Source organism: Podarcis bocagei (assembly GCF_964188305.1).
Source record: "Podarcis bocagei genome assembly, chromosome: 2".
Classification (NCBI taxonomy): domain Eukaryota; kingdom Metazoa; phylum Chordata; class Lepidosauria; order Squamata; family Lacertidae; genus Podarcis; species Podarcis bocagei.
The window spans coordinates 109,203,946-109,222,551 of record NC_138126.1 but is presented as its reverse complement, the minus strand read 5'-3'; the positions used below and the strand labels follow the sequence as shown (position 1 = coordinate 109,222,551).

The 18,606-nt window shown below is 45.8% G+C and overlaps 1 protein-coding gene across 4 annotated transcripts in view; it reads left to right on the top strand.

Annotated features, from left to right (window-relative positions):
• Positions 1-18,606, top strand: part of AXIN2 (axin 2) — a 78,942-nt gene that overhangs the window by 22,866 nt on the left and 37,470 nt on the right. The window contains exons 1-2 of one of the 4 annotated variants that reach the window (XM_081181285.1): positions 8,120-8,556; positions 10,793-11,742. In XM_081181285.1, the coding sequence (XP_081037411.1) occupies positions 10,919-11,742 (824 nt within the window). In that variant the 5' untranslated portion in view covers positions 8,120-8,556; positions 10,793-10,918. Of the gene's footprint in view, positions 1-8,119; positions 8,557-8,715; positions 8,913-9,001; positions 9,527-10,792; positions 11,743-18,606 lie in introns of those variants that run through there. The other 3 variants (XM_081181288.1, XM_081181287.1, XM_081181286.1) reach the window with 3 other exon arrangements.

The following is an 18,606-nucleotide window of genomic DNA, read 5'->3' as shown; positions in this document are numbered from 1 at the left end:
TTGGCAGACTGGAGAATCGGACGGAAATTCAAAGATATCCAACTTCCCTGCTGCTTGTACAAGCTACGTGTGTCTATCAGCTTCCCTCTAGGCCTAACAAGAAGGGCATCTATGTGTAATTACAGAGATGATGAAATTTAGGAAACTCTTGACTTTCAAGCATGAAGGAAAGCATGAAAGGGCTACTTGTTACTGCATTTCCTTATCTAGTCCATCAGCCTAGCTTTTAGCAGTGCACATGCCCCAAGCGTTACAAATTATTGTATGGTTTTGTTGGTGAGACGATGTTGCTCCAAACTGGCAAAGACGGGAAGAGGTTACGCAGAGACAGCATCACGAAATGGTCTCTATAAAGCATCTGGGATACCCCTGTTGTGTTTACCCTTTTCAGCTCAATCCGTTGTTTTGTTTCATCTCCAACCATAGCAGTTATCCTCACTGTTAAACTCTCCCACGGACTACTATAGTACAAAAAGCGCCCTGCGGAGGGAAAAATGACCCCTGTGCATTTCAAAGGCTTTGTGTTTACACAGTCTACACCACACTGGCAAATGAGAAGGAAACTTACTTGGAAAGATGTGTGAGGCTTCCCTTGGAGTGCTTTTGTGTCTTGCAGGACTTCTGCAGGGAGGGAGGTCCAGTTGTGGAGCAGCCACCAAGCAGGCCTCTGCGAATGCTCTTGGTCACATGGTTTGCATGCATGAATAATGCCATAACTGTGGTACCTTCAGTCGGCCTTAACAATTGCAGTCATGCAGAGGAAGAAATGTGGTTCATAGATCATAGAATCATAGAGTTGGAAGAGACCCTGAGGATCCTCTAGTCTAGTCCAACCCCCTGCAATGCAACTATCCCTTACAGGTATCAAACCTGCAACCTTGGCATTCTCAGCACCACACTCTAACCAACTGAGCTATCCAGGCTGATCCTTGTGCGTGGCCTGTTTAGGATTATAGAAATCCAAAGTGGAACCTTTAAATTAGAAAACCTGTGTAAACTATGCAGTGCTGAAGTGACATGAGTCCTGTGGATCGTGATTCTCCAGAGGTTAACAAAGAAATCCCAGCACAGGTTACAATAAAAACATGCTACCAAGCCCAACTGATGTTATTGAAAAACTGAACACCAGTTCAGCACACTAGCAAGTACAGTGGTATTTAGGATTAAGAACTTAATTCGTTCCGGACGTCCATTCTTAACCTGAAACTGTTCTTAACCTGAAGCACCACTTTAGCTAATGGGGCCTCCTGCTGCCGCTGTGCCGCTGCTGCACGATTTCTGTTCTCATCCTGAAGCAAAGTTCTTAACCCGAGGTACTATTTCTGGGTTAGCTGCGTCTGTAACCTGAAGTGTATGTAACCCGAGGTACCACAGTAGTAGTAGTAGTAGTAGTAGTAGTAGTAGTAGTAGTAGTAGTAGTAGTGATGATGATAATGATAATATCTATACCCCACCCATCTGTCTGGGTTGCCCCAGCCACTCAGGGAAGCTTCCAATACATATAAAAACATAACAAAACATTAAAAACTTCCCGATATAGGGCTGCGTTCAGATGACTTCTAAAAGTTGTGTAGTTCTTTATCTCCTTGACATCTGATGGGAGGGCATTCCACAGAAAGGGCACCACTGCCAAGAAAGCCCTCTTGCTGGTTCTCCATAACTTCACTTCTCGCAGTCAGGGAACTGCCAGAAGGCCCTTGGAAATGGATCTCAATGTCCAGGCTGAACGATGAGGGTGGAGACGCTCCTTCAGGTATAGAGTGCCAAAGCCATTTAGGGGTTTAAAGGTCAACACCAACATTTTGACTAAAGGTCAGCACATCTGACTGTGAGGATAGAGTACTTCCTTTTGTCTGCCTCCAGTCTCCAACCATTCAGCATTAGATCAGGGTAGACAATTTCCAATTGTGCTTTTTATATGATGCAGACTCCCATCACCCTTGGCCATTGGCTCAGCTGGCTGGAGCTGACAGAGGTTGCAGTCCAAAACATCTGGAGGGCACCATGTTGGCTACCCCACCCCGACCCTTGTGGCTGATCACAACTAAGTGTCATGCTCCTATGGATGCAGCCAAGCCAACCCTCTGTGCAGCCGGCGAACTTTGCTCACATGCAAATGAATAGTCGGTTGCACTCCCGTCTCCCCCTTTGTCAATCCATTCATTTGAACATATGTAAGGAACTGGACGCGGGTGGCACTGTGGGTTAAACCACTGTGGGTTAAACCACTGAGCCTAGGGCTTACCGATCAGAAGGTCGGCGGTTCGAATCCCTGTGATGGGGTGAGCTCCCGTTGCTCGGTCCCAGCTCCTGCCAACCTAGCAGTTCGAAAGCACGTCAAAGTGCAAGTAGATAAATAGATACTGCTCTGGCGGGAAGGTAAACAGCGTTTCCGTGCACTGCTCTGGTTCGCTAGAAGCGGCTTAGTCATGCTGGCCACATGACCCAGAAGCTGTATGCCTGCTTCCTCGGCCAATAAAGCCAGATGAGCGCCGCAACCCCAGAGTCAGCCACGACTGGACCTAATGGTCAGGGGTCCCTTTACCTTTAAGGAACTGGAAAAATGTTGCCTACGAAGTGTGCTCATGCACCCTTCACGATAAAGCATCCAAGTAATACTTTACTTTGTACTTTGAAAGAGCTTTTAAAAATGACCCTCGATAATACATGCGCGTTATCCTATGCGGCTGTTTTTAAGTGGAAATGTGGTGTGGCTTCGCATCGGGGCAAGTTTTGCACGCAAGCGCTTCTAAGCCAGCAAAACTTGGTTCGTTTCCGCTTCGAGATTCTTCATTTTCAAAGGGATGCGCCCCCATCCCCCTTGCTCTGCAGAGAGCCTCGTGGCGCCTCCTGCGTTTTTGAAGCTCGCCTAAGCGAAGGCGGGGGTCCCGTCGAAGCTATAGTATCAAACCCGCTCAAGCCCCGCCCATCCTCTGTGACAATGGCCGATGTGCCCGCCTACCCGAGAGCGGAGCGGAGCATTCATTAATAAAGGGAGAGCGCGGGGCGGCACCTCCTCCGCGCGCTCTGCTAATGTATCAATCGTAAGCATGTGCGTCCGCCTCCGCCTCCCCGCCACCTGACTGTCCAATCAGAGGATCCCGGCTGGGGAGTAAGAGCTAGCTGAAGGGCCAATGGGAGGTGCCTGGGCGACACCCATCGGCGCGGCTTGGGGTGCGAGAGAGCGGCCGAGTTGCCAAACGCGGTGATCTGTGGCTCCCTCGATGGGGCGGCGGGAGGTGCTTGTGTTTGGCACGCAAGCTGCAGTTTGGGAGGCAGCGCGCGGCACCTTTCCTTCCGCGGCAGGCGAAGGGGTGGAGTATGGCTGCAGTGCTCTAGGCATGCGTGTACCTGGATGCGAGTCTTCCCACAATCGAATCAGACTGGGAACGGGGCGATGTGTAAACAGAAGTCTCCTTTCCCTTGCCTCCAGATCTTTCAATCTGGCAAAATATCCGAGGCTGAGAGAACAGCTTTTCTCCTATCTGCGAGTCTTCGTCTGGGATTGTCAAGACACCTTCCCCATCGCTGTCATTTACTCCAAAGACACCCAGTTCTAGGCGCCAGGTATCGCAGACACCTCTGACATTGTCGCCAGCCGTCAGATGCCCCACTCCCAGCCCCGACATGTGTAAATCTATTTTACCATTTTGGTGTACAGTGGTACCTCGGGTTACATACACTTCAGGTTACAGACTCCACTAACCCAGAAATAGTGCTTCAGGTTAAGAACTTTGCTTCAGGATGAGAACAGAAATTGTGCAGCGGCGGCAGCGGGAGGCCCCATTAGCTAAAGTGGTGCTTCAGGTTAAGAACAGTTTCAGGTTAAGAACGGACCTCCAGAATGAATTAAGTACTTAACCTGAGGTACCACTGTATATGATTGAAATCAACGTCAAGTTGGTTAAATTCTTTCAATTTTATTTAAACCTTAGTCAGGATTTGGCCCAAGCCAACTTCTAGGGGCTGAGGTACATTTTGCCCCCCCAATAAAGTATTTGAGGGCCTGCCCCCCCCGGTTGATGGGCTTTGCCCTTCAAATGGTGTGTGCATGCCGAATCACGTGATCGATTATGCAGGGTGGGGCTTACCTGGGTCCCCCCAATATTTTATTCAAGTTTTCACCATTGGCCCAAGTTAATGCATAGTAAGGAAATACGATTTTTAAAAAAAGCATTCCAGAAGAAATCTCTCGCCCCTATAATTTTAGCATTCCAAAACGTTCTTCACTTGTCTTTACTGTCCAGTCAGTGTTTGTATCTGGCCAGGAGCTGCGACAGTGGCCTGGTTGAGCCATTCTACATGATTGCTGCTTGTGTTGCTGGTTGCTGCATGAAATGCGTCCAATAGCAAAATAAATTAATGTTTGTAATTATAAAAGTTGGTTTGGAGGGCTAATTATAGGCTGCACACGTTCTTTGTGTATTTCTAAGGGACTTAACATAAATTGCATTCACAAAAAAAGGTAACCGAATCTGACGCAGAGCCATGTGATGCGTTGATGGAGTTGTTGTTCTCGCATTAGCCTGTAAGAGCGCTACTCTTAAGGGATGCCTTTGGTCTTAGTAAAACTATGGCCATTCAGGTCACTTAGACACACATAAGCTCATTTATATGAATGTATTTGGGACATGTAAAGCCTGGATACTAGGATTGTGCTTTGGAACTGCATCCCCATCTGCACTTACGAGAATAAACCATAAGGAAATAACACAGATAAACTTATATCTGAGTCATTCACAGACCCTCCCAAGTGTCCCTATTTTCCAGGGACAGTCCCAGATTTACAGAAGCCATCCCGGTTTCTGATTTGATCCCAGAATGTCCCGCTTTTCCTTAGCACGTCCCTATTTTCATTGGAGAAATGTTGGAGGGCATGCGACCCCAAAGCCAAGGAGATAAGTAACTATACAACCTTTAGAAGACATCTAAAGGCAGCCCTGTATAGGGAACTTTCTTAATGTTTAATGTTTTATTATGTTTTTATATTATATTGGAAGCCACCCACTGTGGCTGGGGCTACCCAGTCAGATGGGAGGGGTATAAATAATAAAATTATTGTTCCATTATTATTATTATTATTATTATTATTATTATTATTATTGACTTCCCTATTTTCATCGGAGAAATGTTGGAGGGTATGCATTCACAGATCTTGTGCACATTTTCCTCTGAGTAAATAGTTGGGACACAGGGTGGTGGTTGTTGTTTAGATCTAGTGACACATTTCACAAGCATGCTCAAAAACCCCACATATATATGTCCTTGAAGAGCTTCCAAGACAATGGCCAAACATCCTCCAACAACAGGGGAATAGCCTGCTTAATACTGTTCCTAGGCATCCTGCCTTGCCTTCCCTGCCCAGCCAATGGTGATCCAAGGGATGGAACCAGCCATGATGCTTGGGTAATATTTCTGGGTTTCCTCTTGCCCTGTAAGCTGCTAGCATAGGCCACACCTGTAAATCTCACAGAATGAGGTTGATGCCCATATACAGTGGTACCTTGGGTTAAGAACTTAATTCGTTCCGGAGGTCTGTTCTTAACCTGAAACTGTTCTTAACCTGAAGCACCACTTTAGCTAATGGGGCCTCCTGCTGCCACTGCACAATTTCTGTTCTCATCCTGAAGCAAAGTTCTTAACCCGAGGTACTATTTCTGGGTTAGCGGAGTCTGTAACCTGAAGCGTATGTAACCTGAGGTACCACTGTAGTGGCAATGAAACAGAAAGGTGAATCAGTGCTCCATGTTCAAAGAGCCATGAGACACATTCACGTTGTACATTCAAGGCTCATGGCTTCCCGCAAAGAATCCTGGGAGTCTACTCCCTCACAGACCTACAGCACCCTTTACAAACCAAAGCTTCCAGGATTCCCTGGGAGAAACCACATGCATTTAAATGTATGATGTGGATGTGTACCTCGGGTTACAGACGCTTCAGGTTACAGACGCTTCAGGTTACAGACTCCGCTAACCCAGAAATAGTACCTCGGGTTAAGAACTTTGCTTCAGGATGAGAACAGAAATTGTGCTCTGGTGCCGTGGCGGCAGCAGGAGGCCCCATTAGCTAAAGTGGTGCTTCAGGTTAAGAACAGTTTCAGGTTAAGAACGGAATTATGTTCTTAACCTGGGGTACCACTGTACCTTGCATTTGATGAGAATTATCCTAAGTAATTAGCAAAGATGCACAAAAGGCCCACTTCATCCAGCTGGACTTCCTTCCAAAAAATGTGTGCATAGTTTTCATTTTATTGCCCTGTGGCAATAATCCAGGCACATTTACTTGGGAGTAATTCCATTAGGCTGTTGTGGGACTGAGGATCAGGCTGCAAGTCACCTACATTCTTTATAGTACCTTCCCTTAGAGAGAGAAAAAGGTCCTGTGGTTTCCCGTGTTTTTGTACAGTTCCTAGCACAATGGGCTGGGTCTCTGGGCTGTATGATAAAAACTAATTATAGTAATGTGATTAAAGACCATCTTTCTACTATTGAGGGGGGAGGGAAGAGAATACCCCGGTGGCGAAGTTTTATTCATGCGTATTAGTCTTGCTTGTTTTGTAAATGTAATTAAAAAATTAAATCCCTTAAAAATAAGCACGTAGAATAGATGAAGACAAGAAAAGTGTGTGTATACGGTATGTGTGTGCGCGTGTGTGCCCGCGCGCCTGTCCGCACCCCTACGCGCGCATAAAGGAGTAAATTAAACGAAGAGGAAAAACAGACTGGAACCGCTGAGTTCAGATGCATTATGGCACTGGAACTTCCATAAAGTTCAGAGGTTTTGGATTTCCGTGTTCTGAGGCTGCCCGTAAAATAAAATTTAAAAAAACCGAAAAAGCTCTAAAAGACAACAGACCCAGACTTCATAAGGGGACTGAGTGTAGTGGGGGAAGGGAGATGGATTGGCCCGAAACCTGCACGCCAGATCCAATCTCTAATTAGAACCTTTTGTCTAAAGTCTTTTCTAAAGCATTCCGTGTCTGTTTAATATTTAACATATGGGGGGTGGGGGAACAGAGTTTTGTTGGTGTGCCAGTTATATTACAATCAGATATTGTTTAGTTAAGATGCAGAATAAAAAGAAAGGAAAAGGAAAAGGCCAATTTTCTTCTAACATGAAACTTTAAAGAAGAAGAAAAGGCAGGGGGGGAGCGCGGGAGTGGGGGGGGGACTCTACCGCAAAATGATATCACAGTCTTGCACTACTAAAGTTGATCATTCCATCCTTCCTCCTCTCCCCCCCCCCCGCACCGCCCGCCACCTCTCCAAAAGAGCAATACAGCAGTTGCTCTGCATTGTATGGGAAAATAAAAGGAAGAGAGTTCAAACAGTAATTGATATTTATCTCATGGGGTGAAGGAGGGGCGGTATGTTGGAGGTGTGTGTTGGGGGGGAAAGGATAGTTTGCAAAGAAAGGGCTAAGTTGATTGAGTAACGAACGGGTTAAAGGCAAGGGAGTGTAGCTGGCAGAACCGGGAGGAGGGAATGTTGCCTGTCCCTTTAAGGTTCCTGCAGCACTGAGAGAATTGCAGGGATAATACGATTGGGGCGGCAGGATCACTTACTTCTGACGTTCCAAAGCCTGGGGGAGTTGGCTAGAGATTGTTTCCCTTTGATAAGGTCCTGGCAACTTGGTAGCAACTCAAGAAGCAATAATAATAATAATAATCTAAGCGCTTCGGAGTAAAATAAAAAAGAAAGAAAGAAAAACCATCCAAAGTGTGGGGGAATAATTAGTCCCTGTAGCTGCCGAGCAATGCCAGTACGTAATGCCGGTTGATCTTGCGATAGTAAGAACTGTATACCTTTAGAGATGCACGCACACACACACAGAGAGAGAGAGAGAGAGAGAGAGAAAGAGAGAGAGAGACAGGCACACACATATATTTTATTTTATTTTAAGGCGGAAGGTGTTGCCGGAAAAAAGACGCTTATCTCCCTTACAGGACCGTTCTCTCGGTTGTTCACTTTGATGTGCACAGTTAAACCCACAGCTCAGTGTTTGTTGGAATAGCCCGGAGGACATTTGGTGCATGGAATGACTGCTTGAAACAGGACCTGAGTTGAAAGAAGGGGGGCGGGTGGGGGGTCAGGAGAAGTGGGGGAGGGATCAGGTCTTTTGATATATATATATTTATTTTTTCCCCTCTCCCTTTTCCTTTCGGCTTAAAGAAGAAGCGGGGCGTGAAGGAAGGGAGAGGATCATGCTGAAACTCCTCTCTCCCTCTCTCCGCTGATACGTTTCGCGTGCAATGTCCTGCTCTCTCTCTCCCCCCCCTCCGCTCCCCCCCTTTTAAACTCTCAGATGCTATTATGAAGCATGAGAGGAGGCGGGTGATGAAAATATAGGGGAAATCGGCGCAACGCTGCGGATTACTTTTCTCCATTCTGTAAAGGGAGAGAGAGAGAGGAGAAGGGGGGGGGTGGGAAGGCTAAAGGAGGTGGGTTTTTTTTTAAAGGAAGTACCGAGCGCCCGTTTACGGAGGGGGCGGGAAAAGAAAAAGAGAAGGAGAAGAGAGAAGGGGAAAAGGACCCACTAAAAACTATTGGATCAATGGTAAGTTGCACAAGAATGTACGCGATTCCCCAGCTGCCTGCTTGCCTGTTTCTCTATCCCCCCCCCCCGCGCGCCCGCTTTCTCCCGATCGCTTTGATGTCCTCTTGGCTTGAGCTTTGAAGTTGTTAAGGAAAGCTATTTATGCGTTAGTTATGAGCAGGCAGGGCTCGGTTGAGGCGATAGGCGAGGGTTTTGTACGCGAACAATAATAAACAGCAGAGGTGTGTGTGTGTATGTTGCGTTTGTGTGTGTTCGAGAGACGGGAGAGATCTGGGGAAGGAGTGGGGTCTTGCACAGGACAAGCCCCCCCCCACACACACACCGCCAACCAACGCACCCCAATTGCAGATATCCCGGTAAGGTGTGTGCGTGGGTGTGGGGGGAAGAAGGGTCCATTTTCAGATTTGGACTTTTCCGATTGGGAAGGGAGGTCGAGATCAAGGATGTGCATTTCTTTATGTGCCGGGGAGGCAGGGATGCAGCGAGGATGCGAGGACTCCCTGCCTCTTCTCCCTCTCCCCCCCCCTCTTCCTTTACACCCCTCCCACTTCTCTCGGCACCCCCTGCGAACTCCAAAGAGGCGCTGCAGGCTTACTTAGGGGTCAGTTGTTGCACAGGGCTCGGAGAAAGCAACTGGCTTAAGACTTCTCTGTGGCTTTCTCTCTCCCCCCCCCCTGCTCTCCCCACCTTCACCCTCCCAATTCCTCTTCTCGGTTCCTGAGATCTCTCGGCCTTTTACCCCCCCCCTTCTCCCCCCCCTCCAGTCAGTCGCCATTTCTGGAGGGTTACTTACCACCCCCTCTTTTATTTTTAACCCCCTCTTAAGGGTTGCATTTTAGCAGCTCGGTGGACTACAATGTCTTCTTTTAAATCCTCCCCCCCACCAGTCGCCCTCTTACTCGCTCACTCTCTTTGATGGGGGGAGCTGGAGAATATAACAGCCGGGCTTGGAATTTCTGCACGCGTTCAGGTACATTACAGGAGAGAGGGGGAAAATACTTTCTTGGCAGTAGTTTGCATTGTTTGTTTTAAAGGCAAGAAGGCGTTTAAAATCTCCACTCCTGTCGTGAGGTGGTGGTGTGGAGAAATGTCATCTTATGAGTAGTTCGGAAGTCTTCACATAACTTCATAGACCAACTTTTTAAAATTGGATGTTGGTTGGTTTTTTTTGTGTGTGTGTGTGTGTTTAAAGAAACTGGTAGAAGTCTTTGCAAACCCATTTTCTCCCGGGTGAACTAAGGAAGGATGTTTGGAAGAAGCCACAAAACTTCTCAAGATCTTATTAATCCATCTTTAATGGTGGAAACTGGCTAAGTTTGAGAAGAAAAAGTGCATGACAACCAGAGCAAGGGAGGTGGTGGTGGGGGGAAGGAGGGAGAATTGGAATCCTTTGCTTCCAAGTGGTTGGAAGTTTTTAAACATGTGGATGTCTTTAACATGTGAATGGTATAACTTAAGCAAGTCCATGAGATGCCTTTGAAGGCTGTAGGCAACTGATCAGAAATGAGTCAGACAGACCTAGTTTTTAAACTAAAACACTACTGTGGTCAAGATTGTCTCTCTCTCCCCCCCCCCCATTTTCTTTTAAACACTTTCTCAATATGCCATTTGCTTTTTTCAGAGGAGCATCCAGCATTGTGCTTAGAAGGGTTTCTGGTGATCATAATCTAAATGTTTAAGGAGTTGAAGGGTTTTGGAGGAGGGGGGGGCAGAGAAATGGAAACCAGATGCTGAGGAAAGCACGTTTTGTTCTTTGCTTTGAGTTATCTACTGAAGAAAGAGAGGGAGGCAAAATTTTGAAGGATTTGTGTGTGTGTGTGCTTGCACACAAAATAGGTTTAACAACACAAGGGATCCAGTATTGTTCCTGGGACTTCTCAGATGTTATCATTAGTAGGAGGGAAAGGTTCACAGGGGGGTTTCTTTTCTTTTCTTTTGCATGTTTTGATTTTATAGGCAATGCAATAATTAAGACTTCATTTTTGTTTTTGCCTCCGCCCCCACTCCTTTTGCTCCCTCCACACCAAAGTTAAAAGTGTGCCCAGAGTTCAATCTTCCTCTTTGAAAAGCGTATCTGATACTTTTGATTAGCACTGCAGATAGCTGCGGTTGCCTCTTTATTTTAATGTGAAGAGTTGAAAAGCCTGTTTACTTTTTGTCTTTGATGTTGGGTGGATCTGGTTTTGATTAGATCAATACTTCCCCCCTCTTTCTTTTCCTTTTTTTTCCCTTCAAGAGAGAAGACTCTGAAGAATCCCCTGCTGACTTGAGGAAGAAAAGAGAGAGGGAGAGAGACAACACACAGTCAGATTACTGAGGAACTTAAAAAGAAAAAGTCCTGCCAGAAGGGACTCCCGGAACCATGAGCAGCGCAGCATTGCTGACTCACCTCCCAGACCCCAGCAGCAGCTTCAGAGAAGATGCCCCACGCCCCCCTGTACCAGGGGAAGAAGGAGAGACACCATGCCACCTGGCTGCCACTTTGTTTGCCATGAAAAACCAAAGCTTCAAGGCCATGTCAGTTTCTTCCACGCCAAGGAGAAATGAAGATGGCCTTGGGGAGCCAGAAGGCAGCGCATTCCCAGACTCTCCTCTAGCACGATGGACCAAATCCTTGCATTCCTTACTGGGGGATCAAGATGGTGCCTATCTCTTCCGGACCTTCCTGGAAAGAGAAAAATGTGTGGATACTTTGGACTTCTGGTTTGCCTGCAATGGCTTCAGGCAGATGGACCTTAAGGATACCAAAACTTTACGAGTAGCCAAAGCTATATACAAACGGTACATTGAGAACAACAGCATTGTCTCCAAACAGCTCAAGCCTGCCACTAAGACCTACATAAGGGATAATATCAAGAAGCAGCAGATCGATTCTATAATGTTTGATCAGGCACAGACTGAGATTCAGACAGTGATGGAGGAAAATGCTTACCAGATGTTTTTAACCTCTGATATATACCTCGAATATGTAAGGAGTGGGGGAGAAAATCCTGCTTACATTAACAGCAATGGACTGGGGAGCTTAAAAGTTGACTGTGGCTATCTCCCTACCTTGAATGAAGAAGAGGAATGGAGCTGTGCAGACTTTAAGAACAAACTTTTGCCATCCGTGCTAGGGCTATCCAGTAAGGCATTGAGGGCTACAGCAAGTGTCCGAGCTACAGAAACTGTGGAGAATGGGTTCAGGTAAGATAACTTGCTTTGAATGACTTTTCGAGAGTCTGTTGCTCCTTTAAAGAAATCTTGCAAAGTGGGTATATGTGCACATGCTTGTCCTTTGGAGTAGATTTTGGCAAAGATCCTTTTTTTTTTTTTAATGAACCTTAACAACTTGGCATTTATTTCTGGCTTGGTGGGGAGGGCTGTCTTTCTCCATAATAAAGAAAGCAGTACATTGTGGTTCTTAAGACCCACCAGTTCCTAAAGCTCTCTTAGACATCAAAAAAGAACTTCAAAGCGACTCTTGTTCTTTGAGACATGCGTTAATTGTTACCACTTTAAACCACATTAAGAGGAGCTGGGAAGAGCACCATCTAGGCATGTGAATGAGTAATGAAATACTAGTTTGCCAGCTTCATCCCCAGCTAGTGTCGAAATATGTGGATTACATATAGAAAATGGGAAGCAATTATGTGATGATGGAACGAGAAAATCCATATTATTACTGCGGCAGCCCGTGTGACTGAACTTTGTAACTTACAAGGAGACATGAAACACATGTATTCTTGGAGAATACCTTGTGTGGCTTGCTATCGTGTCTTTAAGCCAAAGGAAATCTGTTTGGCCAATGAGATGGCTTCAGGTATGGGACATTAGTGTTAGGGGCAGAATTCCAACCGTTGAGTAAAAGAGGTGTGTGCTCCAGGTATATGGGAACTGAGTTGGACCTTTGGTTTCTCAAGCTCAGAACTGCCTAAAGTGACTGACAGTGGCTCTTCAGAGTTTCAGCCAGGAACTTTTCCTAGCCTGACCTGGAGATGAACCTAGGCCTTTTAGCATGCACTCTACCATTGACTGACAGCCCTTCCTAGTTAATGGAATTCAAGCTGCATTAAAAGGTGGTCCTATTCCCAATTCAGTACCCCAGGAGAGTGATATGAGACCCTTCTTTGGTGGCATAGGCTGATGAAAGTGGGCAAGACCAGTTTCTCACAAAATGGCAACACCAGCGTATTCTTTCTCTCTCTTAATCGTGACAGAGTGGTATAATCTTCTGACACCTTATTCTCTATCTCCCCTCCCTTTCCCCTTCATAAATGGGAATTGGTTGAACAAGGATCTATAGAGCAGAAGGACCTGCTCTCTCCCTCTCCCCTCTGTTCTGTGTATTCTCTCTCTTGCTTTGGGAGTTTCTTTCTCAGTCTGGTAAGTATTTGACATCTGGTTTACAGGAATTTTTGTGAGTGTTTCTGTGATTCATGGGACATCAAAGGGCTTCAGGCATCTCTTCTGTTTTCAGCTTGTTTCAACTATGGCCTGCCTCTAAGAGGAGGGTTCTTGAATTGCATCTGTTGTGTTTCTAGCTTGCAGCAGTGTTTATGGTCTTTTCCAGCGATAGGGTTGGAAAGGCAGCTGGTTCTAATTTGGCTTTCACTCACACCAGGGCAAATCTGCGGGGGCTCCCGATAGGCGAGGGGCTTCTTCTAGTTCTTGGCTGTACAAATGGCATCAGTGTGTGTTACCCGTTTGTTTTAATCTCTGTGGAAGTATATGCTTGCTCAAGCCTCTGTTTGCCCCAGTATCTTTTTGTGGTAAAGGCAAGTTTTCAAGTTTGAAGCCCTAGCAAGCCAATTTTCTTTCACAACCTCTGAACTGTACCAGTTGCATGAGCCTGACAATCATATTTGCTGTTGCCCAGATCAAACAGTGTTTATATGTGTGTATGCATGTGTATATGTGGGGGGGTGTTGTGTGTGTGTGTACACCCCCGCCCTGCACACACCTAACACTCTCCCCAAGTTGAGATAACATTGTAGAAGGCATTTGCATGTCTAAACTCTGTTGACACTGAGGTGGCAGAAGGCATGGAGCTATTAATGTCAGTGCCACTCTGAAAAACACCAAGCAGGTAACTTTCTGTTCAGGTGAGGAAACTTCATTTGAACCTTCAGCCCACCCAATTCATGCATGCTTTTGATTAGGCATATATTGATGGAGCTGGATAGCTCAGCTGGTTGAGGCATGGTGCTGATAATGCCAAGGTTGCAAGTTCGATCCCTGTATGGGGCAATTGCATTGTAGGGGGTTGGACTAGAGGATCCTTAGGGTCCCTTCCAACTCTACAATTCTATGATTTTATGCTGAAAACCTTCCTTTTAAACAGATATGTACTTTGTGCTGCGCTGTTCTCCAAAAAGGCAAGAGGTTGCTTCTCCTTTTTTTTTTTGTCTCCTTGACCTGGATTCTTGTATGTAACTGAACTGAGAGCTTGGGCTTGAACCCGGGTTCCAGTTCCACTGCTGCCTGCCATGGACACTTTGTGTGGTCTTTGGCAAGTCGGTAGGTCTCAGACTCAGTTCCTCAGCTATGAAATGGGAATAATATCCCATAGGGTAGGGTAGGCATGGTCTCAGTAAAGGCTGCCAAGTCCTTTGCCAGTTAGAGGTGCTGCTCTTAGCAATTTCTGGACTAGAATCTCATTGTTGTTACCAAAGGGAACTAGCTGAGAAGCCTTTTCCCCCAAGCCAGTGGTCACCAGACATTGTTTCTCCTCCTGTCTCAAAGATATTAAAGTCCAGTAGTTTTCTCAGCTTGTGGATGAGTTGCTGTTATTTGCCTAGTCTGCTAGCAGTTGACAGGTGAATCCCCTTTCCCCTTGGCTGGTGTCTGCAATGTGTCTTCATCTTTCCGGACCTGTAGGTAACCAAACTTTTTAAAAAAATATTAATTGGAGGTTGTTTTAGCATGTAAGCTTTAATGAGGAGTGTGAAGCCTATTTGTCTCCCTCCCCTGGCTGTTTTCTGCTCCTAGGTTAGGTTTGGCGAACACATTTTCTTTACCCCAATCACATCCTCATGCTGTATGTGTTATAAGGTATTTTTATGAATTTGGGATTTCCCCGAGTCAAAATAAACACTTGGTTTAGGTGTCTTCCCCTCTTTCTCAGGGCTGCTTTGTGTATTAATTGCTTCCTTGGAATGAGGATCTTGATGCTCTTCCACTTTCGGCAGTTCAGTGCAACAAAAGTGAAATTGAAAAAAAGTTTTGTTTACATTGGATTCTGAATGTATCACACAAAAGTTAATGTGCACAAAACTGCCCTCTTACGGCACACTCATATATCATAGCAGCCAATAAGGTAGCCTCTCTGCTGTTAAGTTTTCTCTTGTAAAGTTAGTGAAGCTCGCCTTCCCACCACATGGGGCTATAGCTAGCAGATGGCCCACTTTTGCAGATTGGCACTTATTTGTGGGGGAAGGTGTTGGAACTGAGATGGCTTCAGTTATCATAATAAAATTAAGCCAGGAGGGGAGAAAGACAAATGTGTACATCTGTGTGTGCTTGCACACACCAAGCAATCGGGTTTTTGTTTTGTTTCGTTTTTTTGGCAAAGTAGTGTGATGAAAGCTACATATTTGCTTCCCCTGAAAATTATAAACACAATGTTTCTGACCAAAAACCATTTGCCAGACAGTGTGGCTGCAGATTCACACGATGTTTTCTCAACAGCAGTGAGAGCAATCCAGAGCTTTCTTCACATACCTCTGATAACCCACCTGAACACCTGTGGAATGCCAACTGCAGTGCAGCAAAGCTTAGCTTCCTAATTTACAAGGCTCCCTGTATAGACTTTCCATTACTCTGGTTGAAAAACCAAGATCTGAGGCTACTTATAAGGCTAGAGGCTAATCACAGAGGAGAAAACAGCTGTGCTGTTCAGGGTGTTGTTGGGGTTTGGGGGGTTTTTCTTGCAGGGCTACCCACAAAAGACACCTGGAAAGATAAGTTCTGTGTGCTTTGTCTATGACACAGGCCTGCTCCCCAACACAGCACAGGGAGTGACAAACAAGTACCATTTTTATCAGTATAAGTGGTAGTTTGAGAAACTTGAGACATTCTCCTTGAAGCTGAAGGGGAACTGCTACATGATTGTGGAAAACATTTGTCAGTATTGTGTCCTGTGGAGGCACTTTTTTTTGAGAGAGAGAAAAAGAGAGTCCATGTAGAAATTTACACCGGAGACTCTGCTTCACACAGGAATTAAAACTCCTTTAAGGCAGCTTGATAGCATCTGGCTACAATTAAGTTTGTAGTGTGGTCAAGATCTTTCTTTAAAAAAAAAAAAAGTGGCTATGAAAACATCCCTAATTGGTTTACTTAATGTATGTGGGGATTTTCTGTACAGATCTGTTTTAACTGGGCAAACTGTGATTTTTTTTTTAAATAAAAAGAAATTTATTGTTTAATGATATGATTGTATAAGTTCTGAGGAGTGGGGGAATGGCATTTTGCTAGCTAAATGTCTTGGTAATTTCTTGTGCTTTGAGTTTCTGCTGACTAGTTTAAGGTGATTTATAGATCCGTTGAACTTTGGAGCAGGACTTTTCCAAAAGTTCGGCATAGCTTGGGAAGTTGAGCTCTTCCAAAAAGATTTTGGAGATTCTCTCTCTCTCTCTCTCTCTCTCTCTCTCTCTCTCTCTCTCTCTCTCTCTCTCTCTCTCGGCTGCCTTACAGTATGGAAGAGCTTCCCCTTAACCTTCCCATAGGGATGACATGTAAACATAAACTAACAGGCGGCACGATTAAGGACGTAGCAGCATGACATGCACTTTAAAAGGAAGGTCTGTAGGATCCACTTAAGGAGCAGGCTTGGTTCTGTACAGATGGCGAGCATCTTGCAACCAGATATCTTACAACAATAAGCCCTAATGGGCCTGCGTTTTGTTAGAGCAGGACATGAAGCTGTTTCAAGGACAGTAATAAAAAGTAAAAACTTTATCCTTCCCCCTCTCCCACCCCACTTCCTTGAAAGACCAAACCCCCCCCCCCCAATATCTGCCTTAAGAATGTCACGGGAACTTTACAAACATAGATAAGTTTTTGTTTTCTAAAGGTACAACATTTGGATCCTGCTTCCCCTTGCTTTCTCTCTCTCTCTCCCCCCCCCCCCCGCTCTTTTGCAGAGTAACTTTCAACTGGAAACATGTGGGGTTGATCTGTCTTGAAGATCTGAAGGATCTGATTTTTTTCCCCTACCGTCTTCTTGTCACTCTTTGGTTATCTCCCATTCTTTCTTTCTTTTCTTTTCTCTTCCCCGCTCCCTTCCTTCATCTTTTGAATGTCTTGATCTTCCCACTGAAATATCTTTGTGTGCTTTGGGAAAGAATGTGTTCCCAGCTGCGCTTAAATACCTGAGTCTTTTGCAGCGAGGCCTCCTGCAAAGGTCAGCTTGAGATGTGGAGGCCTAGAACTTCAGTCATGCTGTTTGCCGTCATAACTTGAAGAGGGCTGTCTGTCTGTCTCTCCCTCCATATCTCTCTCTCTCTCTCTCTCTCTCTCTCTCTCTCTCTCTCTCTCTCTCTCTCTCTCTCCCCCCTTCCCAAGCCCCTTTCTTTGCTTAAGCCTTCGCAAGGGCTCATGTTTTCCCCTTGCCAGTGAAATGGAGGAATGCAACACAGCAGGAGGGGAGTTAAGGGGAGGGTGGGAGGACTTGTTTGTGAGAGAACTGAGTGAAGACTACTACTGAAGAGGTCGAAAGTGGGTAACGGGGGCAAATGGAAACAAAGGGACCAGAATACTACTACTAGGGGAAGTGCTGCTTTTCATTAAGACTACCAGGCTGCTCACTTAACTCAGGCCTGATGCCTCCTCCGATCTCATTGCAAGTGGCTTGGTGGGTTTTTTAAAAAAAAAAGCCCCAAAAGTTTCTCTCTTTTATGTTTAGGCCTTCAAGAAAGACTTCCCTTCCCTCCCTCCCTCCCTCCACCCTGCGCCTCCCAAGTTGCTCACAAGTGACTCCAATTTTAAGCAAGTGACTGTCTTAGAATTGAACAAACAGCAGGCCATGGGAGCCTGAGTGGATCGGAGTTGCCAAGCTGAATTTCTTCAGAATGAGGGATGTGGTCTGCCTCTGTGATGTCTCTTCTGTGGAATGTTATGGAAGTGGTCGAATAAGGGGTGTCCCTTTTTAATGTTCTGTAGAGCAGGCATCTGGAGTAAGGGGTGATGGCTTGAAATGAGGAACATCTGGCAAACTTAGTCTGGATTCCAGGCATTTGGATTCTGTGTGCTTAAAGGTGGTGCTGTCAATATAAACAAGGCCTTCTTAAAACGTTTGGCTGAGAGCAGTGATCGCAATCCTGTAAATGTTTTGTCAATCCCTAATTTAGCCACTGTGATCCATGCGACGGTCACCTCCAGACTGGATTATTGTAACTCGCTCTACGTGGGGCTGCCCTTGAGACTGACCCAGAAACTCCAGCGGGTGCAGAATGCCGCGGCGAGACTCCTTATGGGGTCTTCGCTGCGAGACCACATTCATCCGGTATTATACCAGCTGCACTGGCTCCCGGTGGAGTACAGGATCAGGTTTAAGGTGCTGGTTTTAACCTTTAAAGCCCTATACGGCCTAGGACCCTCGTACCTACGGGACCGCCTCTCCTGGTATGCCCCACAGAGAAACCTACGGTCTGCAAATAATAACATCCTCAAGGTCCCAGGCCTCAGAGAGGTTAGGCTGGCCTCAACTAGAGCCAGGGCCTTCTCGGCTGCAGCTCCAAACTGGTGGAATGCTCTGTCAAAAGAGACTAGGGCCCTGCGGGACCTGACATCTTTCCGCAGGGCCTGCAAGACAGAGTTGTTCCGCCAGGCCTTTGGTCAGGGTGCAGCCTGACTCCCTCCTCTGGCAACCTGCACATAATTCTGCTTAATTGGTTGCCATCAATTTGATTTAATTAATTTTTATAATGAAATATTTTTAGATTGTGTGATTATTTGACTGATTATTTGATTGTTGTTAGCCGCCCTGAGCCCGGCTGTGGCTGGGGAGGGCGGGATATAAATAAAATTTATTATTATTATTATTATTATTATTATTATTATTATTATTAT